Below are 25,070 nucleotides of genomic sequence, written 5' to 3' on the forward strand. Positions count from 1 at the left end.
ATGGTATAAACGATTTGTGGATTCAGATAGCACATGATCGCAAATGAATTTTTAAAGTTAGGATATTATCGAAATTCTCAAAATACTAGCTTCAAACGCCATACTTTAACATTTCATAACTTTTGCTATATTTGACCACTGAACATGCCATTAATGAGTGAAAAATTAGGTTATGAGCACTTCAAAATGGTATTAAAAATGCAATATTTTCACTTCATTTGGCATCCCAACAAGTGCATCAAAATAGATTGTAAAAAAAAAAAAAAAACAAATAGGAACAAAATTTTGTGGGGTCATTTGATCCCACATGACTTCATATGGGTCCGCCCCTGTTGACGAGATATTTCTTTTAGAAATCTATCAACACAAGAGGCTCTTTATTTTAAAATAAAGATCGAATTTGACTTTTTATATCAAAAGAGTGAACTCACCCCCTATTCGTATTTTCTCATGGTTGCATTTAATAAATTACAAGTTCAAATGCTTTACTCCTTAAATTTATCATATTACATTATAAATTGAAAATGAGGCAAAAGTAAATGATTGTTACAGAAAGTAAAATAAAGAGCTAAAGAATTTGTTGGAGTATTATAAAAAAATTTACTCTTTAAATTAGTGTAAATGGTCCCTAACCTTCAAAATTTGGAGCAAACATCTTTAAACTTTTGCTTAATTGGAATAATTCGTTCTTTCGAATAGTTTTTAGGGAGAGAGTTGCAGCCACAGTACCAAACATTTCATCTTGTTGCAGATTTGACTCAAAGATTTCATTCTTATTATCCATGGTATCAAACCTTTCAAAAATTTACACTCGAAATCCAAATAAATGAAAATTGTTAGTTGACCCAGCATCAATGTTTTGACCAAATTTTAACTAATTTTTAAAAGGTAGAAAGGTAACTTTTAATTTTTATATTAAAGAATTAAAATAATTAAATAAAAACAAAAAAAAAGGAAAGAAAAAAAAAGGATTTAAATAATTTTTTCTTCTTCCCATATCCCCACCTCCTGTAGAAATCAAACCAATGTCCACCCATCCAATCGCGCTGATGGCCGCTATTCACCACACCCAAATCAACCGACGACAATCATTCACATTCCCACCCCCCACCCCCCCCAATCGCCTACAGTAGCCTTCAATGTTGTGTATAAGTCATGATGGCTCCAGTTAATTTGAACATGGATTCCACAACTCTTTTTTGAGCATTTTTCTAAACAATCCACCATTTTTGAATGGTTGGAATAATATCACATACTTTTTCAACACGGAACTGAGTGAATAACAAAGGAATCAATGGAGAAATTATTGGGTAATCAAATTGAATTGTTGGAATCTATATCACAATTGAATATTATATGAGATGACGCGCCTCCTCGATTACTCATATTCAAATTTTCTAAAATAAGGAATTCCCAGTTTAAGATCAAACAAGATCAAATTGATTTAAGCCAAGATCTATACATTTCTAACCTAAGATTGTGGTTCATGAGTTGATGCTTCCAAGATGCCGTTGATGGTTTATGAGTTGATGCCTCTAAGATGAAATGGATGGTGAATGAAGCACGAGTAAAAATGGTTGTTGGTTATAGTTTGGTGCATCAATAGCAAGCTAAATAGATTCGTAGACGATGAATGGTGGTGGTGTTGGCATTGGCGGTGGAAGCACTAGAAGGTGACTTTGAGGGCTTGGGAATGGGATAGGGAAAGAAGAAGAAGAATTTTTCAGTTTCTTTCCTTTTTATTCTCGGCTTTTTATTTAATTATTTTAATTCTTTAGTATGAAAAATCTAAAGTTATCTTTTTATCTTTTAAAAATTAGTCACAATTTGGTCAAAATGTTGACTCTTGGTAAGCTAACAGATGAACTAACGATTTCCATCAATTTAGACTCCGAATGCAAATATTTAAAAGGTTTCGTACCGTAGGTAATACAAATGAAAGGTTTTGATCAAATATGCAACAAAATAAAAAAGGTTTAGCACCATGGCTGCAGATCATCCTACTAACCAATCCCTCACAAAAACATTTCCAATGCGAATGTGAATTGCTTAATAAATTGTGCCATATTAATAAAATTCATCTTTAATGCAAGTTAATAGGGACTATGTCATAATAACAGGACAAACATAAATATATATTTTCTAGATCTCAATATAAATTCAAAAGCTCTATTAGATATGCTAACAAAGCTCTTGTTTGATTCTCATTATTTTTAAAATATATTTTTCTCTCTTTTTTTCAATGACATGTTTTTCAATAAAATAATATTATAAGCAAATTTAAAACATTTTCTTATTTTTTAACCACACATTTTCCATTAATCTATCATTTCAAAATGCATTCTTAGCAAATGATGGGTTCGAACAAGGGCTTAATAAAATTATATTTCCCATGCAGATTTAAAAGTAATTTTTTATTATTTTAAGAAAATAAAAACACTTGTAGAGCAATTTATAGAATAGATTAAAAATTAATTTTGAAATTAGGAGTTTACACATTAGACATGAATGTCACATAGATTGAAAATATTTAAAAATCTATTTTCCTTTTTCTTTCTCTATTGCGCATAGAATGTCTATAATCTTGCATTAGACGAGTACATATTTTCTATTTCAATTATATGGTACAATTTTTAAAGTGATCTACCATTGCATGGAAATGCTCTAAATCTAATAGATTGACTGATCGGATGCATTTTTTTTTTCCTTTTTATCATTAATTTCTTTTCTTTTTTTTGACATATTATTTTACTAAAAGCAGGGGCATTTCAGTCTTCTAACCAAGAATTTAATGCCAATTGAATGGAAACCTTCTATTAGGACCACTTCATATTAACCGAAAGGTAGTGAAGGTGTGCGTCAAGATATGAAGTTAGTCAAAATATGAAAGTAAATGACCATTTGCATAGCAATCTCACAGGTTAGAGACCAATCCCTAAATTAAAATATGCTCTGTATTAAGACCAATATTGTAACGTCCCGAATTTTTGGAAAAGCTTTAAAAATAATCATTTCATTTTTTGGTCGACCCCTTTGACGTTAGCCAAAGTATTTTATAAATTAGAAAGTTTTTGGTTTTTGACACATATAAAAAAATAATGAGAGATAGTTATTCATATAAACTTAGGCAATTATGGCGAAATTTTGTTTTGAAAAACATTTGGAGGCAATTAAGTAATTATGGATTTAACAACAACGGAAGAAAGAAATATTTGGCCTAGCAAATGTTTATTAAAAATTATGAAATTTTTACATGGACTAAAGCATTCATGTATGTAGCACATATAAAAATTTGGGGTCTCGACGATAACATTTGAAGCACGAAATATTACTCGAATATGCTGGACAGGAATCTCGGATTTGACATGACACGGTTTACTAAAACGGGCATAAACTTTTGTTTTAGATAATATTTTTGAGAAATTCCAAAGGCCACTATTAAAAAACTCATAGACCTTTCAAACCATACTGATTTCAATTAAAAACATGCACCGTAGCCCAAGTAATACCATTTTCAAATAGGAGAACATAATCTGAAATTTTAACCCAGCATAAATTAAACTTCATATATATTCAATCCACCACTTCTAAATTCTAGTTAACACGCATTATCTATGATACTAGACAAAATAATCATTAAAAGCATTTCTAAAAAGTGTCATCTAAGTATCCATAAAATGTTTTTATAAATGAAAATTTTTACTAGAAGTTGAAAGCATTTCAAATTGCCGAACACTTGCCACTATGACAATCACTGCCATGCCTCGATTTTAAACTGTAAAATTGTTTGTAGGGATGAGTACTATAAATAATACTCAGTAGGAAGCACTTAAGTAAATTGTAAAAATATATATTTTCAGAAATGCAAACTTTATTCGATTGTGTCACCGTCTATTTCAGGCGAATTGGTGATCAGTCAGTCTGCTTACTTGTAGATTTTGATAACCCCGTTTCATTTATCATAATCATCTCTTCATATCTTGTATAAACCACCAAACGGTGATTCTATCATGAGAAACACAATAAGAAGTTTAATGAAAACGAAAACATATAAATTTTACATTACTTACAAAAGCGTCGAAATACTCCTACCTTAATGTTTGGAGTTTGAATACCCTTTTTGCATTCAATATATTGAACTAAAATGCAGCGTACTTCTATGCCTCTTCTTCAAATAATTTTCAGATTCAAGGTGCTTTATGTCTATGGAAGAAAATAATTTCATGCATGAGTATAATAGAGAGAGAAAATGTGCCTTTAGAAATTGTGGGAGGTTATTGTTTTAAATTTCAAATGAAAATGACGGTTGGCAATGTATTTAAAATGGGAGCTGCGATTTGATTTTTCAATTGGCAGTTTACAAAACGAAAATCAAAATGGTAGGTGGGATAATTATTATTTTTCAATACCAAATGAAAATGGATAGACAGTTAACTGAAATGGGAGTTAAAATTGGTGAAATGGGGAGTGGGGGAAGTTGGGAAGTACACTTAGTGGGTAGCATTAGAATAGGACACAAAAATGTATCTTTAAATGGAATGAAGAGTCACAGTTTCTGCAACTAACCAAAATAGATGTTAGGTGGTAAAAAAATTTAAGTGGGGTGCTTTAGTAGAGAAAAATCAAAATATAGGTTGTTAAGTGTGAGAAGAAATTAAAATAACATGGTCGAATTTGAGTTATTTGTTACAATACAATAATTGTATCTAATTTTAAAATTTAAGGACATAATAGAGGTAGCAATTAATATAAAGCGTCGTCAAAATAATGTAACAAAATAAAATTTATCATCTAAAAAGATTTCAACGCCTTACAATTTTATTTTATTTTTTTTAAAAAAAAAAGGTATGCGAAACTTTACTATCATGACCAAAATTTTAATTTGAACTTTTAAGAAAGTATCGTAGCGACGTAGTAATATAACCCATATTCGAGTTCTATAATTTTATTTTGAAATGAAGTAAAACATTTTTTTTTTTGTCGCTACAAATATGCTATAAGCTTTGATGTAAAATTTCTTGAATGAGAACTTTGACATTAAAATATCGAAATTATATTTATTACTTTGAAATCGAATAATCATTCTTGAGATCGATTTCGTTGTTGAGAATTACCAGACGATTTCTAAAAATTGTGTTTTATTTCAGTTATAAATAGTTGAACAAACAAAATACCATTATTTAAAATATCACTCAAACCCTATGTTTTACATTATGTAACTTTTGCACACCATTTTCTATATATTTATTTTTCATCAATTTTTTTCTCTAAAGGGTGTATTTTTTTTTTTTATAGATTTATAGAAATAAAATTTTCATTTCCTAAAATTAAAATAAAATTTAGTTTCAATAAGTTAATAAAATATTGTAAATATAAAAAATACTTCATTTGTTCCTTCAAACATTATAAAACAAATAAAAATTCTTAATTGCTAATTGCTATCTTTTAATTAATATTTTGTTTAACGAATAAAAATTTTAAAAATCAATTAAAATATTTTTTGATACCAGTTAACTGTTTGAGTAAATTTGCAACTTAAAATTTTGTTAAGAATGTATGTTTAATTTATTGAAATCGATAGCTGATGGATTTTTCCTTTTATGCGAAATAGCTAATATGGAAATATATAACATAATGAATAAAACATACAATTCTATAGAAAATGAATTTTTTTTTTTTTTTTTGAATATTTCTAAAGCAATCCGTTAATAGAATGAAAATCAAAGTGAAATTTAGAAATGAAAATTTATCTTCAATAGACAGAGTTATATATGTATCTACTTTTATTTTAATTCGATCATTAGATGACTTTCATACATCCGACGTCGCCTTTTTGGCATGCATGAGAAATGAGAGCTAATCTATTAAGATGCATGAGAAGTCCAAAGAGCAAAAAAAAATCCACCAAGCACAGGGAGCATTAGATCAGATATTTCATGTTTGCAGCAATAGGTGCCAAGAGAAAACGAGAAGGGACTGAAATCACACGGGGGCCCATAAGTGAGGGACCATTTGTACAAAATGGCTATTCGTTATACAGTAACGGCACATCAAATCATCTCAGCCGTTGATCTGATCACGATCATCAACCTACTTGATATATGCACGGCCAACAGTTCAGCTACTCCCATCTCTCTGTAAATTGTGGGGACAACGACAAACAACCATGTCGACGATCTAGCAAACAAAGCCCTAAAATTTTCTCTATAATTTTTTTTTCAGAAATTTATTTACTTTCTCTTCAACGTCAAAGCTTCCATATGTTTTGCCCAGAAATTGAATTTTGCCAATTATATATACACCATTTTTCTTTGTAGATATATCGTTTTGGGTATACGTTCATCTGGGTATTCTTTGTAGTTAAAGAAAAGGTCGTTTTGAGCTTTTTTGTGTAGCTAAATTGACTCATTGTGTTCAGACTCACCGAGTCACCGCTGGTTTTTTTTTTCGGTAATTTGTATTTGAACTTCATCAAGCGCAGCCCTTTTTTCGTTTTTAACCATTTTAATACTTATGTGGAGTTTCACGATTATCTTAGGCTTCGAGTGTTTAAAATATTATTATTTTATTTTATTTTATTTCGTTTTAAGGTAAGCGAATGATTGTACATGTAACTTTTTGTGTCTGTGTAAACTTATGTGACTTCCAAGCATAATTTTCATATTTTGGTTTATGTTTTGTGGAAACCTTTGTGTAATGATGGACTATCATGGAAAATGAGTTGATAGCTATTATATTTGCTCGAACAGTGTTCATTTTAATCTAAACATATGAAGAATTATCACTAGAATGTCCTGTCCTTAGGCTCTCAGTAGAATCTATTTGTGTATATGTGATATAGAGAACAGGTATGTATAGTATTACATCTTAGCATTTCTGAGGCTTGAAAAAGATTTATTTCTTGTTGATAAGGTGCCAAAATGGTTTCTGCATTACCTGGAAAAGGGTGCTCCCCTGAGAAAATTTCCCTTGTTTTGTCTTTCCGATTGACTGAAGTGGGAATATAACCTCGTGGAATAGCCTCTAAGAATCGCTCCCCTCAAGGAAAAACACTTATCATTTGTTGTTTATTAGTGGCATCCCAAAAACGTTTGGGGTCGAAAAATGGCTTTCAAAAATTAAGCACATGTTTGGTAGGGATTCAAAACTAGATTTAATCTTAGTCAAAGTTAGCAATTAGTTTTAGCCATATATTTGATGAGTCACACAACTTTTTAACCACACATTTTATCAACTTTTAACAAAATGTATTACAAATCTGATTCTAACTCCCACCAAACAGGGGCTAAGTATTTAAACCATATCTTTAATGGACCAATTTTCAAATTAACTTTTTAACTGAGTTGTCTTTTTCCCCAAGTGTTAATGCATCTAGATATCTATGCATATTTATTTGAACTCTAAATTGGTGATTCTATTGAACTTTTTGAATATGGCTGTAATGTTTCTGTAACAGCATGGTTTTGATATTTGAGGAGGTCGCATAGTTGAAACCATGGGTAGTAATGAGATGGACAAATCCTCTAAGGAGGGGAAGGAAGCAAAGGAGCCCAAAACTCCTACTTTACAGGTAATATGATACACGGACTATTTTTTCATGCATGTTAGTTGTAGGCTTGTAGCAATAGCAGAAATGAAAATTTTCAGTTACTTATTTTTGTTATTTTTGGGTGGGAATTTCTAGGAGCAGCCTTCAGCTACGGCCTCAGGCACGGTTACTGGCGACTGGTCTGGCTTTCAGGTTTAAGTTTCTAAACGAAAGCCACTTGGACTTTATGCCTCCTTTTTTATTATTATTATAGGGTGTTGGTTATTTGTGCAGGCATATTCTCCAATGCCTCCAACTGGATTCTTGGCGTCAAGTCCTCAGGCACACCCGTATATGTGGGGAATTCAGGTATATTTTCCTATTTACGTTTGGTATTGGCTCAGTAGGTGATGCATGCCAACTGTCACATACATTCATCATAAAGCTACTGGGAATTCTGCTCAACAAAAGAAATCTAAATTTATTAACTAAAAAGCTGAAAAAGGAAAAATAAAAATAAGAATGTAGTAAGTTTAATTCAGCCGATCAACTTGACTACTTACTTTTACTGAGCTTTTTCATTTGTCTACGTGGACCATATGTTTTACCTGGTTGCTTGTAAACTGTGTCTTACACATTTCTAAGGAAGTGTGTCCCTACACATTTCTCAATGGTCTCCTAACCAAAATTGTCGTCTTGTTGACCTCTTGTTGGAAATTCTGCTATTTTCATCTATTGGGGGCTAGTTTTGATTGAGAATCCAAATAATATAACATTCTTATTTGAAAGCCTGTGAAGTAGTGACACAGGATGCGCATAATTTGACAATGAACAATTAAGTATCAGAAGAGAAAGGGGTGCAAAGAAGAGAAGAATTGAGGGTATGAGGAAAATCAATGTTTATTCATATATCAAGGTTGTCTATTACATTGAATAAGCCACTCTATTTGTGGAGCAAATAAGCTGAAAGAAGTTCAAAGGAAATAAACTTCTAATAATATCAATATATCAAAACTAATCTAATCAAATCTAAATGAATTATACTTTAAATGAAATTCTTATTATAAAATCTTAATTGAAATCTATCTCTATTTATATTCTTATTATGATCTCCATTATATGATGCTCAAACTCGGGTACGGGCATCGGGAATGGGTACGTATCTAAGCATAGGATTTTTTATTTTCTAAAATGTTGGATATGGGGACATGGTTGAAAAGAGTCCAAATTTAGGACACGGATACGTCTTTCAAACTTCAATTTTTTTATTAATCCAAAATATCATATTGAATAGACAAAATCAATTATTCACAAAGAAAGAAATGGCTATTGATAAGGGGTTAAAGACGAATAAAATAGAAATTTGGGGTTTAGTTTTTAATTATGGAAATTACTAATTGTTATATAAAATAAAAAAATGAGGGACTTGATTGCAATTTCGACTTAGTGAAGTACTATATGAAACCTATTTTCATTTTATACAAACAAAACTTTAAATCATCGATACAGAGAGGGAAAGAAGGGAAAAAAGGAAGAAATTGGAAAGAAAAAATAAAGAAGAAAAAAAGAAGGAAAAACTAGCGCCGCCGCCTTTTTCCACCCTCTCGGCGGCGACGCTAGGTTTGAATAGAGCAAAACTATGAAAGAGAAGGGAAAGGAAAGGAAAAGAAAAAAAAAGGAAGAAAGAAGAAGAAGCTAAAACGACGAAGTTTCCGATTGAGACTTGAAAGATCCGACACATATTCCATACCCATGTGTCGTGTCCAACACGGGTACTCCGACTATTTCGAAGAGTCCGAGCATAAGAGCGTCCATCTAGTTGGAGAATCCGATCATGTTGTTCTTATAGATAACCCTGTGAGGTAGGACAACTCTGGAAAGTTGAAAATGTGGTGGGCATTACATCAACTTGATGCCTGATGGTAGTTTATTAGATCTTGTGCTTGATATGGAACGGGGTTGGTTTTTATTCTCCCCTTTCACTAGTCAAATTGAAAAAAATCCAAGTTTGAAAATTTTTCGTTTTAAAAAAGGCTTTCTTTTGACATCAAATGTCTTGTGTAGCCTTACTGTTCTTCTCGTATTCATCATTTTCTTGACCCCATCCCACCCTTGCTATCCCCTGTCCCCCTTCTGATGCTGACTCTGCCCTTGTTGCCCCCCTCCCCTGGTCTCCATAACCCCTGTGTCCCTATCCTGTTTCCTACGCAGTTTTTTGTAACCAGGGCTGCTGAACTCCAAAATAGAAGGAAGAAAAATAGAGGAAATGAGATGGAGAGCTGTGAGAAAAAAAAAATGGGGGGAAGGAGGAGGGAGAGGAAAATCAGTTGCAGGGAGTAGGGTAGGTAGCTGTATGGGAGAGGAAAGGTGGTGGTATTGGAGGATGATGCAAGGTTAGGGGAGGAAGGAATAGTATAAAAGTATATTAGGATTATTAAGAGAATTGACGTTTGTTCTGAAAGTTTTGAGAAAAGAATGCATTTTTCCCTATATCTCCGAAGGATTTGGGACACTATTAGGACCGTTTAGGGGAGCAGTAGCCCTAGGCTCTTTGTATGTTACAGAAGTTTTGTTGTAAGTTTCGAAGATTTAGAATTAATGGTTGGATTTGAAGAATAAGTGGTTTGATGATGTATGAAGTTATTTTGGGAAGACGTGTGTAGGTTGCAATGAGTTGGAGAGAAGAAAAACAAGACTTTTATTTGGCCACTGGATCTGATTGCTGCATCAACAAGAAAATCCAGTGTAATCATATACCTTGCAAACACATCAGATTGTATCAGTTTTGATATATTCCTTTTTTTCACTGTTTTAATATGATTTATTCACTAATGTGAACGAAAGCTTTTTTAGGTCTGTAAGACGTGACCTTACTATCTAATTATCATTTTCTCAAGTTATCTTCAATTAGTGTCACCTCCCTTTGCTAGCATAAATACTCTTTATCTTATCTTTTCTGGTACGCCTCATTCATCTTACATATTTCCCCTTATCATATGGACAAAATTACATTTTGACAACCCAACACACTTACTAAAATGCATTGCTGGTCCAATAATCATTTCATAAACTTATTTTTAACCTTCTAGGGGGTTTTTTCTACCACATAAAACTCCTGTGTACTTCTCTACGTCATGCTACCCAATCTAATAATATGCTTTTGATTCTCTTCTTGTCCTTGTTTTAATTGAACTTAAACATTAAACATAGTCCTCTATAGACTTCATCATCATCCTTATTTCGATTATGATTAAAAGGACATTTCATGTACTCCATCTTAGTTCTAATTCTGCTTAACATATGTTAACAGCAAATAACATACATCAAGGAACCTTATTCTTGGTATGTCTTGTAAGCTTATCCATGATGAAGTAAAGAAATGAAGACTTAAGATAGAATCCTGGTATAAGCTTGTAGTTGTGTGTACTATGGCCACCACATATTGCTTCATCATACATGTCCTTAATGATGTTGACATATCTAATGAACTTTCATTTTCTCTTCGTCACATACCATAACATTTTCTTATGCACTCTTGCTATGCTTTTTCTAAATCAATAGACATCATTTTCAAATCTTGCACTTCCTCTTTACTTTTCCATTAATTTTCTGAGTGGTTTATAGTTTTGTGAGGTCTGTAGATTACACCTTGATATATGCTTTAATAAGTCTCATCCCTAGTTTATTGTGAATCACTAGCTTTATAACTCTATGTTATTGTAGACACCACAATAATCTTCCTCCACACATATAACATCTTTTTCTTTTTTAAATTCTCAATGAATAATTTTCTCAACCATATAATACCCATGTCGCCAGTTCTGCATATATGAATTCCTTGCAACTAATTTCTAACTCATTTTAATTTGCCATTAAATAATTTTGAGGAATAATAAGAAACATTAGGAGAGAAAATTTATGATCCCTCTAAAGGGCAAGAAAAGATCAAAGTACTGTTAGGTAATTTCTCACAGTGGCAAACTCTGATGCAAATTGGGTAATATCGTTTTGTCTTCAGATAGGAAATGTTACAACACATATAGTCCTATTCTAGGGTTACATAGTAGGAAATAAATAATTTGCAAAAATGGGAAATGTGGGAAATCACTAATTATATTCCCTTAACAGCCAAAAACTCAAGAGTATTTTAAAATAGGTAACAATTGATAGTTTACCAGCTACGGGATTTGCTATCCGTGAGTGTACATACCGGCCTTTTCATCACTCCCCCTCAAGTTGGCTCAAATACAACCACCATTTGCAGCTTAATAATTTTGGGTTTAGATGGACGTTTTTTAAGACCTTTGGTGAGAATTTCGCTACTTGACATTTTGAAGGGATGAATATCATGCATTGAAGCATATTAAACCACTTTTTTTGGTTTGTCCTTGATACTTCAGAGAGATGAGTCTCTAGAATTTTTTATGTTGGTTTAATTTTTTATTCCTATTCTATTATACCTATACCCTTTAGACTTTATGTTCCCCAAGTTGTATTCATTAATTTTTATTTGAACTTATCTTACAGCAATTTATGCCACCATACGGTACTCCTCCACATCCATATGTCGCTATGTATCCTCATGGGGGTATATATGCACATCCAACTATGCCTCCGGTATTTTCTTGTTGATTATGTTGTTTTAGTTTTATTTAAAATCATATTCCTCAACTGGGCCTAACTCTTTTTTATTCTGCTTTAAACTAAATTAGGGGTCTTATCCTTTCAGTCCTTTTGCCATGTCTTCTCCAAATGGTATTGCTGAAGCTTCTGTGAGTTGTCTTCACCCTTTGATTTCCCTTCCTTTTTTACATTTTTTTCTTTCTAAGAATGTGCACTATTTCCATTGCTGCTACTGATTGAGCCTTTCCATAAATTAATTGGACAATGTTTTATATTTAATAATAGGGCAACACACCTGGAAACATGGAGTTGGATGGCAAGTCATCTGAGGGGAAGGAAAAACTTCCCATCAAAAGATCGAAGGGACGTTTGGGCTCTTTGAACATGATTACTGGAAAGAACATTGAACCCGGTAAAACATCAGGAGCATCTGCAAATGGGGTCTATTCCAAAAGGTAGAGTAAATCTGTGAAACAAACAAAGGGAATGGTCATAAATAAGTTCCAGTATTAGGTGTTAAAATGATCCTGAAAATTGCTGTTGTGTTTACTTCTTTGGATGTGTAATTTTTGTTTCTGTTTACTTATGTATGTGTGATTGTGAATGCGCTTTTTTTCCTAACTTAATAGAAATATTAGTATGTGTATGTACTTTTATTTGGGGTGAGTGGGTGGGGAAGGGAGGTATTTGACCACTCTCCCTTTGGTATACTCTCTCAAGACATACCCACATACCCTTGTCCGAAATTTGAATCCTTTTTCGCTTTATTCCCATATTCTAGTGTTTATATAGAATAGAAAAGAATCTGACTCCTAGTATATATACCCGTATCCGACACACGCACCTGAGTTCAAGCTACACAGCTTATCTGATTGTTAATGTTGATTTTAACCGAATACATTACTATATTTTCCTTTTGCCGTTAACACTTGCTGCAATTGAATTAATATGCTTTTGTAGGCAGGGTTTTATTGTTGAACATAGAATGTGGCAACAATACCTGCTTATCTAGCTTTTTTGTTATGGCATGGTACATTCCACTTTTGTGGACTCGCACATTATGACGAAGTTAATAAATCTACATGTCTTTACATTGACCTGTCAATGTTATAACAGGAAATTGCGATTGGCCACGTATTTTGATGTCTCGTGAGATGAGGCATATGCTGATTAAGGCCCACGTCCACCATTGTTATTATATACTTCAATCCAAGTTAGAGAACATTCACAAGAAAAAATTAAAAATAATATTCATTCACATTGTCGATAGTCCCTAGACTAACTATTTTCCAATAGCACTGACTTGATCGCTTTTCGTTTTCTTAATCTGCTCCACTCGTTTTTTAATATCTGAAAATTCTCCCGGAACAATTACAAAGAACTCCAACACAGAAATGAGACAATTGAATTACATTTCATAAGCACCAGCTAATTTTTTTCATACGCGGTAAATATTTTATTTTTGGACGTCAACATGCATATAACAAGTACAATTTTGAAACACAAATGTTGATCTTTGATCTAATGGTCTCTGAAATAGCAGCAGCTAGTAACTACCACGGCTTTACTCTGAATCTATTCATCTATAATACTGAATGCAAGTCTCTGAAAGGTTGGGGGAAGTTGCTTCTGTAGTGAACTATGATGCACCGATGCGGATACGTGTGTTCGACGCGATACGTGTCGAGTCGACACGTGATTTTTCAAAAAAGTAACGACATGACACGTTGATTAAAATCTATAAAAATCTTCATTTATATAGCATAAATTTAGTTTTACACTTGTTATTAGTTTTTTTTTTGGGTCGAAATCTTTTAAATATGAGTACCTATTTGTTATTTACTAATAATTTTGAATTAAAAATATATAATATTTTTAATAAACAGTGAAAAATATTTATGGTAAGAGTGTCCGAGGAGTGTTGGTATCATGTCAGACACGGACATGCTATCTTAATTAAAGTGTCCGTGCTATAGAGGTAGTGAACTAGTGGCATGAGTATAACCATTTTGGCGTAGTGAAAATATAGAAAAAAATAGTATTTTCTTAAGCCTACATCTTCAGTGTTGTCTTCTGACACTGTTTGAGTTTTGGGGCGTAACATGTTATAGTACAAGTGAGTCTTGACTTCAGTTCCTTAGACAGAACATTTTTCAATTCATTTTTGTTTCTATCATCCTTCAGACACTACCTGTAAATGTTGGGAAGAATCAAATGAACGTAAAGAAAAGATGCAAAGCAAGCAAAACCATTAAAAATCAAATCCAACGGGAGCAGATGTAGGCGAGGGGACCTGCAAAATGATCAATGTCAGTAGTAATTACCCTGTAGATAGACTATTTTGCAATTGCTTATGGGCAACACTGGTGTGTAATTGGATATCTGCATTATCTTTGTTATGATAGAAGAATTTATCTGTCCTAATTCATCTCCTTCAGTGGTTATGACCGAACACCTTTACCTTTCCTCGAGTTCAGGATGATAGAGAGCTCAAAAGACAGAGAAGGAAGCAGTCAAACAGAGAATCAGCTCGTCGATCCAGACTGCGAAAACAGGTCAAACAGTTATTTCCGACTTTTAAGTCGCTTAGCCTGTTATGATTTCATCCCTGATGCTTTTTGTTTCTGTACGCGGGGCTCAGGCAGAATGTGATGTACTGGCCCAGCGTGCTGAAGCTATGAAAGAAGAAAATGCGTCTCTTGGAGCAGAGGTGACTCGTATTAGGAGTGAGTATGAGCAGCTTCTTGCTCAGAATGCAGCTCTCAAGGTGTTGTCTAATGCTTAGATTACAGTTTTACTTATTGCAAAGCAAGAAAGCATAAAGCAAATGATCACGTTTGATACTGATTCCACTAAAATATATAATGATATGGATACAGTGTTCCACATGTTTCTGTAAATTCTCTTTTTTATTTCTGTACTGAGTAAATATGGTTCTGCAGGAGAGACTTGGTGAATTTCCAGAAGAAGAAGATCCAATATCCAGTCGGGATGACCAAAATGCAGGCCACGATTCTCAGAATTCTGGGCAAGCGGAGCATATTCAAAGTGCTCAATTAAGTCGTCCAAAATGAAGTACAAGGCTTAACCCTAACCGATAGTTTACAGGAAACCTAAATTTGTGTAGCGTGTAGTTTAAAATTCATCAAAATCTGAGTTTTTAGCGTCAAAACGTGCTCAAATTTTACCCATCATTTCTCATTTCAACCAATGTTTTATGGTTGAGGAATGTGGATGGTATGTAACTGGAAAATTAAGGTTTACCCTCGTTCTGTCAAGGAAGGTAACGACCTTAATCTATGTTACATTTGTGTGCTGAATATTGTTTGTGAAAATGCTACTGGGAGAGAGAATTGGTGCTTATCCTCCTTTAACCATTGATATATAATTAATACGTTATATGATGGTGGGTTTAGATAGTAATATACTTATATTTACAAGAATACAAGAGCTGAAAATTTCATGTATACATATATTTTAACAATGTTATGGTGACATAATTTTTTGACATAATAGATGATCGATACTCACATTATTGAGGGATTCACTTCTTTTTTGGACTTTTTTATTCACGTGGGGTTCATGCGTTGTGGGAGGATGTCAATCATTATGTTAAAAAAATTCTGGCAAAGTAGTTTAATTGATATTTTAATGGGAAATGTTGGGAAAATAGAGGGGCTGACCGCCTCCCTGACGGAAACCCCACAATAGGGGAGTGGAGTCCCATTTTTTCGTGCGGGACCCCTCCTATCTGTGGGGTTTCTGTCACGGGGCGGTCAGCCCCCTGTTCTTCTAGCCTTTCCCTATTTTAATACTTGCAGATTATTTTTATATAGAGTAACATCAAACACTGTATTATATGATGTACATTGTACCAATAGTCAACTTTTTGAGTCAACTTTTTGAGTCTAAAACTAGCGTACAAGTAAAAGTTAATTATGAATAAAAAAATTGAATACAAGTAAAAAAAAAAAAAAAATAATAAATCATTTAAAAGTAAAAATTTGCATGAAAGTAAGAAAAATTATTCATAAATAAAATGTATTGTAATAAAATTTCACTCTAATTGGCGACAGATATAAGGGGAAAACTGGATCGGATTGTAGCCCATGTGATTTAGTCCTTTTTAGCATTTGATTATAGTGATTAATGTTTAATTTTTGTATTTAAATTTAAATTATTGGGTTGAACAATTACAAAGAAAATCACTATATCTGTATTGTTGTGCAATCAAATTAATAGGGAAATAATATTAAAAAGTGATAAACCATCTCAAATAATGTTTTGACAATTGTTCCATATTTACCAACGTGAATCATTTTGACATAAACACATGTAAAAGGTGATTGTGACCTTTTGTCCGAATAGGCTGTAAAGAAAAATGTAAAATTTTTATTTTTATTTGAAGGGATATAATTGATTTAAAAAATTATCATCTTTTTTAATTTAATGAATTTAATTTTACATAATAACAAATAAAAAATAAATGAAAATTGCGAGCTATTTTCATTAAATTTTGCAAAATTATGTGTTTGTTGATTTTGTATTTTATTCCGACATTTTAAAGCCTTCATTTTTTTTTTATTTTTTGCTAATATTTAAATTCATGTTCTACACCTTAATTTTCTCAGTTGCTCAAATTGCAAACTCAATTTCACGTTACACGCAAATAGTAAGTACTTTGTTTGTCATCAAATCACTACTTTTTATATTAGGTTCATTCAAAATTAGCCATTACGTCAACAATTTCTCAAACTAGACAACAAAAAAGAAAATCGAAAAAAGTAAAAATAAAAATTATTTTGATTGTACCCCTATTTTCATCTATTAAACTTGCAATGACCAGCTTTGCAATATAAACGGACACGAAGAAGCAAAAATGAAAAAGAGAGCAAACATTGTCGACTCAACCACAAATCTATTGAATGAAGGCAACTTGCTTACTCTCAACAACTAGTTACACATAAATCAATTTCACGTTCTTTGTGAAATGAACAATACTTGGTGTACACCCTTGCGTACACCAAGTCAAGTTACACAGCCCTCTCACCCTACGTTGAATATTTTATTTGCGAGATCCCCCCATGTGAGGAGACTGTACATTTATACAACTCTAATAACTCTTGTGAAAATAGTAGGGATGGCAAAACCTCAACTCTTATTATTGTTATTTTTTATTTTACTCTTATGTTTCTAAATATATTTTTTAATGAATATGTTGTTCTGTAACTAAACCAACTCTTGCATGAATTTTCTCAAAGCTCTTAGCATATACTGAAAAGAAAGAAAGAATAGTAACTATTTCAACTCCCCAAGTTTCTGAATTACAATGAATGTATCTTTCACTGAAGATTTAAGGGAGATAAACAGAAAAGAAAAAAAATGGAAAACCAAGTCTCTGCTCAAGTTGCAAGATAACAAACCAATACAGGGCAGCCAGTTAAACAAGAAAGGGTATTTACCAGTTGAGCCGTGTCATGGAAACTGGAAGGATCCTCCGATTTGATTATTGCCAGCCGGGGGGTTGATCGCAACCCAAAGGAGGGAAATGGTAATCGCAATAAGTCCCGACCATACAAATACAATTGTTGGCGTCCTTCCTCTTCTTCCCATCAATCCTTTTGCGAAGGGATACAGATGTGCTAAGACCCAGAAGCTAAAGAATACACCTCCGATCAAACGGCTCCACTGGGGTATGGCACTATAGATTGTCCGGCTAAAACCAACTGCTATTGCGATCAGGTTAGTCATCATGATTGTAATGGGCGGTATCATTAAGGATGACCATTTTATGATGTAGAGATCGGCATAGTCATCATCATTATCATCACCGGCAGATTTTGATGTCAAGGTAAATGAGATCTCTATCCCAGCAATCACCTTCAGTAGCCCCTGGAGTACAGCAGCAAGATGAGCACTTGTGCCTCCAATCAACCAGAATTGCTCGTTTCGCCACCACTCTTCCAAAGCAATGCCCGACCATTTGATCTCAAGCACAGCCAACATGCAAAGGGTCAAGGTGATGACCAGGAGGTAGGTGAGGAATGTCACGTTCAGAGTCTGGACAATAAATTGACCAGAAAAGAGCGACAGCGCAGGGAGGAAGCAGTAGACAATGAGAAACACAGAAGTGAAAGGATATATACCGACATTAAGGTAAGCAATTCTCTGTAGAAGCTTCATCTTGGGACTAGCCAGTAACGCATTATTGCGCGAGAAGAAAATCTCGACAGAACCAGTGGCCCATCGAAGGACTTGGTGAAGCCTGTCTGTCAGATTTATTGGTGCAGTGCCACGGAAAGCATCCCTTTTAGTGACACAATATATAGATCGCCAACCTCGATTGTGCATTCTATAACCAGTTACCACATCTTCAGTCACAGATCCATAAATCCACCCAACCCGATTGCCCCACTCAGTTTTATCTTCATACCAACATGAGATGACGCTAATTGCTTCAGCAACAGTAGACGCATCGAGGAGTTCCCTAGGTATGGTTAGAGCACCAGGAGGTCGTCCATTCTTCACCGCAGGGTGATCAGCTAGTGGCCTGCCTTGGAATTCTGCCACTGGAATAGAATCAACAAGGAAACTTGAATTTCCAAATCTTTTAGAATAAAGAGAAGGATTCATTTGCTCATCATCAGAATCCCCCATTCTAAGTCCGCGATGCTCATCAGGTGCAGAAGAAATAGAAACACCTTCCTTAGGACGAGGAAAACAGCAGCTGCAGCAGCCCGAGTGGTAATCTTTTGACCGTGGTGGATCAAAACCATAAAGGGCAGTCCTGCGAAAGAGGCACCCAGTGCCCACATAAACTGGACCCTGAAGCCCATCTAAAGCCCTCATGTTAACATCGAAGAAAACGGTGTTGTGATTTGCGTAGCGGTCAGATGGATCTATTCCTTCGAATCTCTGAGGAAACTGGACGTAACAAATGCGGTCTCCACCTCGGTCCATCATAAAACACATGCCTTCTCTTACTGCCTCAGAGTTGTAGATGTAGTGATCACAGTCGAGGTTAAGTATGAAAGGGCCATTGGACATGATGGCTGAGGCTCGAACCAATGCATTCATTGCCCCAGCCTTCTTATTGTGATCATATCCAGGTCGCTTTTCACGTGAAAGATAGACAAGCATGGGAAGCCGAATGTCAACTTCGGTAAAATCAAGTGGACTATTGTCAACGGTTGTTCCGTGTAGAGGTTCATCACTTGGAGGTTTTAACATTACCTGCAGAACAAGATTTCTAGTAAGCTAATCAACAGCATATAGTATAGTTTGTACTCTTAAAGATACAAAAAACTGATAATGTGCTTTCAAACGGGCCACATGACCCATCAAAGGGGCCTAGTTGCCCCATAAAGCATCACTTTTACACATTCATATGATTAAACATATAACGAGCCTTTCCACAAAATTTTATGAGGTGGCGTTTGGTTAAACATTGAAGATGCCAAACTGCAGATGATGCCACTAAAAGCAGACCTAGACAAAGTGTTCTACAACAACACCATTTGAAGAATAATTTGACACAAATTGTCCAACAAGATAGTACAAAAAAGTAAATAATTGTGGATCAAGCTACATGACAGACTCAGCAGATGGCAGTAATCCATGATGCATCGTTACACAACCATAGACATTGATCATCCAGAGGAAAGTCCAAGGACTTGAACAGTGAATAAATAGTAGGAGAAAGCACTTCAGTCCTCCAAATACCAATTAATTGGACAAACATGAAATAACCAGAAAGCATCAATAAATGGCAGACGAAGTCTAAATTCATCTAAACACCAACTGCAATAAGCATAACTTAGTAAGAGAAGATGTCTAGATTCTAGAATAAGTTATCAAGTGAGCTAATGGCAGAGGGGGACCTACTGCCAAAAGCCCCACATCAGTTCTCTGTAGTAAGAACGTACCTGAATAATTCCTGCATGATCACCTCTAGAGTGCTCAGGAGCAGAAACCACCCAAGTGCCAGGCCAGTGGGTTCCATCTGCCATCCATGTGGCTTTACGGACTTTCACCGGTTCCATTGGTTCATTCCCAGCAGTCTCTCTCTGAAGCTTCATGGCCTTTATTTCTTCACGTGCATTATAGGCATCAGAACGACGACGAATTGAGTCAGGAAGCCCATTGATTCGAACCTTGAATTCGTCATATTCACGTTTAACCCTTCTACGATCCTTGACAAAATCTGGGCGCACCTTATTCTTGTAGGGATCCTTTTTCAGGCTAAAGTAAGATTCTGGATTTCTTGGTTCAATCTCATGTTTTCGGCAGAATGGTACCCACAAGTTTGCAAAACTTGCAGCTTCTGCCATGGCCTCAAATGTCAGAAGAGCACCTCCATCATCAGATACATAACAAGAAAGCTTATCAACTGGGTAATCAGCAGCAAGGATTGAAAGAATAGTGTTTGCAGTAACAAGTGGAGGTTCTTTTTCAGGATCAGCTGTAGAAACAAATATATCTATTCCTGGAAGATCTGATTTCCCGGCTGGATTGGCAGGACTGGGTGTTTCAAATTTTTCTTTCAATACATTAAGGTCAGTTGCACGATTAATGGGGCACAACTTCGGAAGCTGGTCAAGCAGCCAAGAGAATGCAAACCAAATCTCACAGATAACTGACATCAACCATAGCCATCTTGCATCTTCATTGGGGTGGCTGATCCTCCATGCAAGAAATAGTCCAAGAACAGCCATACGGACTAAGATTAAGAGTCTACAAGATACATATTTATTAGAAATAAAATGTTTATCAGGTTTTATCTTAGCATGTTATTTTTAAAGCTTATTCAAGAAAATAGCTCAATCACAGCTTAGAAGTTAAGGAAAAATTAACATTGCAAAATTGAAAAATGTAACATTAGCTTATATTACCCTAAGGGCTTAGGGTACACCCAGTTACAAACTTATAGGGGCTAGTTCCACCAATGCTAGGACATGTAAACAAAGCAGACGAAAAAGCTAGTTTCAAAAATAAACAAAAGACAGCTGTAATTCCAGTTTAAGACTCATCAATGATGCACACAGACAACGATCAGCAACTGATCACATCCAGTAGGGCGTCCGTATACATTCTCATGGCATACATAACAAAAGGGTGCAAACATCAATTAATTGATAATGTTACATGTGTAATTTCATTACCATGGAACTTCTATGAAATTCAAAAATTAAGTTAAAAAGATTAAGATGGTTGATATATTTTCTGGACATTAGCAAAAAAGAGAGCACCCAACCTAATTACCACTCAATGGCATTTACTCTTCAATTACATATGCTACATCCATGCAATCCAGTAAGGTTGTAAACAAATACATCAGGAAACAAACAGAAGACGAATGCTTATTTTCCAAAGTAGATATAAGAATTTTAACTTGAAAAGTGTGATCAATATAGCCCTCGTTTGGCCCCCATTCTTGGCAAATTTTAATGGTTGGAATAGTGCTTTTTTGAAAAATGTGTGGTTAAAAAGGAATGAAAAGTTTTTGATTTGTGTATAATATTATTTTATAGAAGATCGTGTGGTTGAAAATAAGAGAGAAAAAAAGAATGAGAATGAGAATGGGGGCCATACGGGGGCATAATTTCTGGGATTTCGAACAAAGGAGAAACATAAAGGAAAATGATAATCATAAAAACAGTAATGAGAACAATGGTAAACATGTATATACCTATATGGACTAAGTACCGCAGCTGGTATCTTCAGTTTGCGGGTTAGTGGCCTCCAAGGCTTGTTGAGAAGTTCAGGAGGCTCACCAGCTTCATCATTTTTGTCATTTGCAAACCCTCCATCATTTGGCCATATAGCATTGCCATACCCATAAGTCCCCTTGGTCTCAAACAACCATCTGTTATGATCAAAATCCACACCTGTTTGGCTTCTCTTCAGCCCTGACTGACTCCTTATTAGCGCTGACCGGTTGGCTGATTTCATCAATGACAACCTCCTCTCCATCTTTGACATCCCAATATTTGATGGAAGAGGCAAAGGCCGACCAGGCTCCACATCATTTGCAGCCAAATCCATATTCTTATAAGGCTCTTTACAACCTGGACAGATCCCGTCACCAGTTTTCACTGCATCAATGTAACAATCCCTACATATCTTAAAATCACATTCACAAGGGAGAATATCTTCACCCCTCTCATCACTCATGACTTTTCCATCACAACCAGGGACTGCACATAAAGACCCTTTGGCACCAGCCATCTGAGGATGGGTGGTCTCAGACTCGATCACCTTGTCCATCAGGTGGGCACGGGTGACACTGTTATACCCACCAGTAAACAAAGAACTTGATACATACTGCTCTTCTACCCTCTGGGACATTGAAGGGTCCATGGGCTGATTATCGGGTGTTGGAGGTATTTGCACTGTGTAGTGTGAAAATTCAATACCACTAATCTCACTATCAAGGCTATCCCTCGACAAATTGACATAACGACCCGATGACGTTCTCCTTGAAAAGGTCACACCTGAAGGAATTCCAGGTTGTGATTCTGAAGCTCTGTATGATTTTGCAGCCATTCTACCAAAATTTGCACCAGCTAATTATATACTCGTCACCAGAACCTGAAACTTCATACGTAGTAGAAGCAATTAAATAAAGAAGTCCATTAGCTAAGATTCACAAGGTAGAAATATGTTTAAGATAAACAATCAAAATTTAGATCTCAAAATCTCTTTTTCAACTGTATTTTTTTCCTCACTTTTCTTCTTTGTCTGCAAAGAAACAATGCTCTAAATAAAAAATTGATTATCCAATAAAGATGAATTTGAAAAAAGAAAAATAATAAAGGAGAGGGAGAAAAAAACATATTCTGATTGATCAAAGCCATTTCTTTTCCAGTAAAGTCACTCATTTTCTCTTCTTTCAGAGAAAAGCAAATAACAGCTTCTTTTGAGGTTGAGGTCAACATTTCAATAATCTTCCTACCAAAACACACAAAGGTGTAGTTTTTTAATCATAAGAACACACAAAAATATACCTATAATCTGGAGAAGCAGGAGTGAAGATTAATACTTTGATAAAACATTTCCCTGATAGAACCTAACCTTCACAGAAACTACACAGAACCGTGTTGGTTTCATTATATCGATTCAGAACTTTTTGTGAAAGTTCCCACAAACCCAACACCCAAAAGGAGATACTCAGATCAGACGACAATCAGAGACTTCTTCAAACACAAAACTTACATCATGAACTTTTAAAAAGTCAAATAAATAAATAGATATATCACCTCCGTGGATTACATTTTTAGTTGAATTGAAAATAGAATAATAAAATGAAAATAAATAGTCCGCCTCCATAGCCAAGACGTGTAGGAAACATCCAAGAAAATACTATATTTTTCAAATGCGTGTTATTTTTCACTGAGATCCATTAGTACCATACATTGATAATACAAAATGAAGTTCAAATACAACAAATATCGAACTTTAACAAGTCTTACATGGTCCAAATATGAAGTCAATTATGACTCAGACCTCCATTTTTTTTCAAACTTAAAATAATAAAACCAGTTCAAAATTCTACTAACCCTCTCCCTCTCTATTTTCAAAATTTCAGAAGTTGCTATCATAAGTCTTAACAATTCAAAACAAAAAAAGAGAGCAGAAATTGGGTACCATAGTAGATAGACCAACTCCACACACCAAACCAAGAAAAAGAGAATAAAAAAAAATGAACTACTTTTCACACATCCTAATGCAGTCAAACCGGCTATCCCCATTCTCTCTCTTCCCTCAAAACCCATAAAAAATAAAATTCATATACAAATCTTTACATAAAAATCTTAACATTTAACTGGGTAAAAATGAAAGATCTGAATCTAACAAAACTGAGTCGAATCTTGGATTGCTATACCTTGTTTACTATATGTGGAAGAAAATGTATGTTTGTGGAAACTTGAAGTAAACCCAGAAGAGCTGTTTAACAATGAGAATTATTGTGCTGCTGAAGATGCTGCATTTTGATTTCAATTTTCTTAGGGGAAAAGAAAAAGGTTAAGGGAAGAGAGAAAACGATAGGAGCAGACAACGAAATTTAGGGGATATGAAAGAAGAGTGCACTTTTTCAAGGATTTAGAAGGTCGGCATGTGCCTGTTTGAAGCTTTTTTTTGTATTGGTACAAGAAAATGTAAGAAAATGTGTTTGGTTTTCTTTCAAAGATTATTTTCATTATACATGAGAAAATACTACAGTAAATTGGTTTAAAAAATTAGTTTCGCTACACTTACATTATGGATGACATTTCATCATATGACAATTAATTTTTTTCGTTGATTTCTCCAAAACTTATTTAAGTTTATGGTCTCAATTTTTACATTTAATGACAGAATGTTATCCAAGATGTACACATTGAATGTACAAGTAGATTACAAATTTTTTTGACAAAATTGAAAAGAAAAAACTAATTATCTCATTCCTTTCGTGTTTCTATTTCGTTTTGATATATAAAATTATATGAACTACGGATATTTTGGTCTTCGAATGATAAATTATACAGTTTTAATGAACTAATCGTAGTTGTCAATATAACATCATCTGCCATGTTATGTTAGTAGATCATGTCAACCTTTGAGAACCGTCGATGTGATTAATATATATTAATATGCGAATATAAAGCTGTTGAAGACGACTTATAAAAATGGTTATGTAAGGGTTGATTTTTGATATATTTGTTTGACCAGTTTTAACCCGCAAGAGCATGATCAAAACACAATATATATGAATAAAAATTTGGACAGAGTTTCGGTATAAAGATTACGCAAACAAGGATTAAGAAGGAGTGGAAAAAGAGAATAATTCAAGGCGAGACATTATCTCTTTCTTTAAGACAAATTACCCCGCTACGGTGCTCACGGTGAATGACACTTGTCTCCCAAGATACAATGGATT

At 34.3% G+C, this 25,070-nt stretch overlaps 2 protein-coding genes across 5 annotated transcripts; one reads left to right on the top strand and one right to left on the bottom strand.

The window, feature by feature from the left end:
• Positions 1-6,122: 6,122 nt before the first annotated feature.
• On the top strand, positions 6,123-15,555 carry LOC111408366 (bZIP transcription factor 16-like). The gene is made up of 12 exons (XM_023038131.1): positions 6,123-7,570; positions 7,685-7,741; positions 7,823-7,897; positions 12,056-12,145; positions 12,241-12,300; positions 12,437-12,606; positions 12,781-12,794; positions 13,754-13,813; positions 14,408-14,460; positions 14,629-14,706; positions 14,793-14,918; positions 15,094-15,555. The coding sequence occupies exons 1-12, from the start codon at positions 7,496-7,498 to the stop codon at positions 15,223-15,225; spliced, it is 990 nt and encodes a 329-aa protein (XP_022893899.1). The 5' UTR covers positions 6,123-7,495; the 3' UTR covers positions 15,226-15,555.
• A 1,868-nt stretch (positions 15,556-17,423) lies between these two features.
• Positions 17,424-24,275, bottom strand: LOC111407419 (cellulose synthase-like protein D3). 4 transcript variants are annotated; one of them, XM_023036873.1, is made up of 4 exons: positions 24,036-24,275; positions 21,840-22,741; positions 20,077-20,884; positions 17,424-19,384 (listed from the first exon to the last, which is right to left on the bottom strand). In XM_023036873.1, the coding sequence occupies exons 2-4, from the start codon at positions 22,694-22,696 to the stop codon at positions 17,627-17,629; spliced, it is 3,423 nt and encodes a 1,140-aa protein (XP_022892641.1). In that variant the 5' UTR covers positions 22,697-22,741; positions 24,036-24,275; the 3' UTR covers positions 17,424-17,626. The 4 variants fall into 4 exon arrangements, with proteins under 4 accessions (XP_022892641.1, XP_022892642.1, XP_022892644.1 ...); XM_023036874.1 differs by having other exon boundaries at positions 21,840-22,747; XM_023036876.1 differs by lacking the exon at positions 24,036-24,275 and adding an exon at positions 23,158-23,552 and having other exon boundaries at positions 21,840-22,747.
• Positions 24,276-25,070: the final 795 nt, after the last annotated feature.

This window comes from Olea europaea, chromosome 13, assembly GCF_002742605.1.
Source record: "Olea europaea var. sylvestris chromosome 13, O_europaea_v1, whole genome shotgun sequence".
Lineage (NCBI taxonomy): Eukaryota > Viridiplantae > Streptophyta > Magnoliopsida > Lamiales > Oleaceae > Olea > Olea europaea.

What these genes read in the sequence shown, in the direction of transcription:
- LOC111408366 (XM_023038131.1), top strand. Translation starts at nt 7,496, where the DNA reads ATGGGTAGTAATGAGATGGACAAATCCTCTAAGGAGGGGAAGGAAGCA. An exon ending in CACATCCAACTATGCCTCCG is followed by an intron (nt 12,146 to 12,240) that starts GTATTTTCTTGT and finishes AAACTAAATTAG; the next exon opens with GGGTCTTATCCTTTCAGTCC. An exon ending in GGACCTGCAAAATGATCAAT is followed by an intron (nt 14,461 to 14,628) that starts GTCAGTAGTAAT and finishes CCTCGAGTTCAG; the next exon opens with GATGATAGAGAGCTCAAAAG.
- LOC111407419 (XM_023036873.1), bottom strand. Translation starts at nt 22,696, where the DNA reads ATGGCTGCAAAATCATACAGAGCTTCAGAATCACAACCTGGAATTCCT. An exon ending in GCGGTACTTAGTCCATATAG is followed by an intron (nt 20,885 to 21,839) that starts GTATATACATGT and finishes TGTATCTTGTAG; the next exon opens with ACTCTTAATCTTAGTCCGTA. An exon ending in ATCATGCAGGAATTATTCAG is followed by an intron (nt 19,385 to 20,076) that starts GTACGTTCTTAC and finishes CTTGTTCTGCAG; the next exon opens with GTAATGTTAAAACCTCCAAG.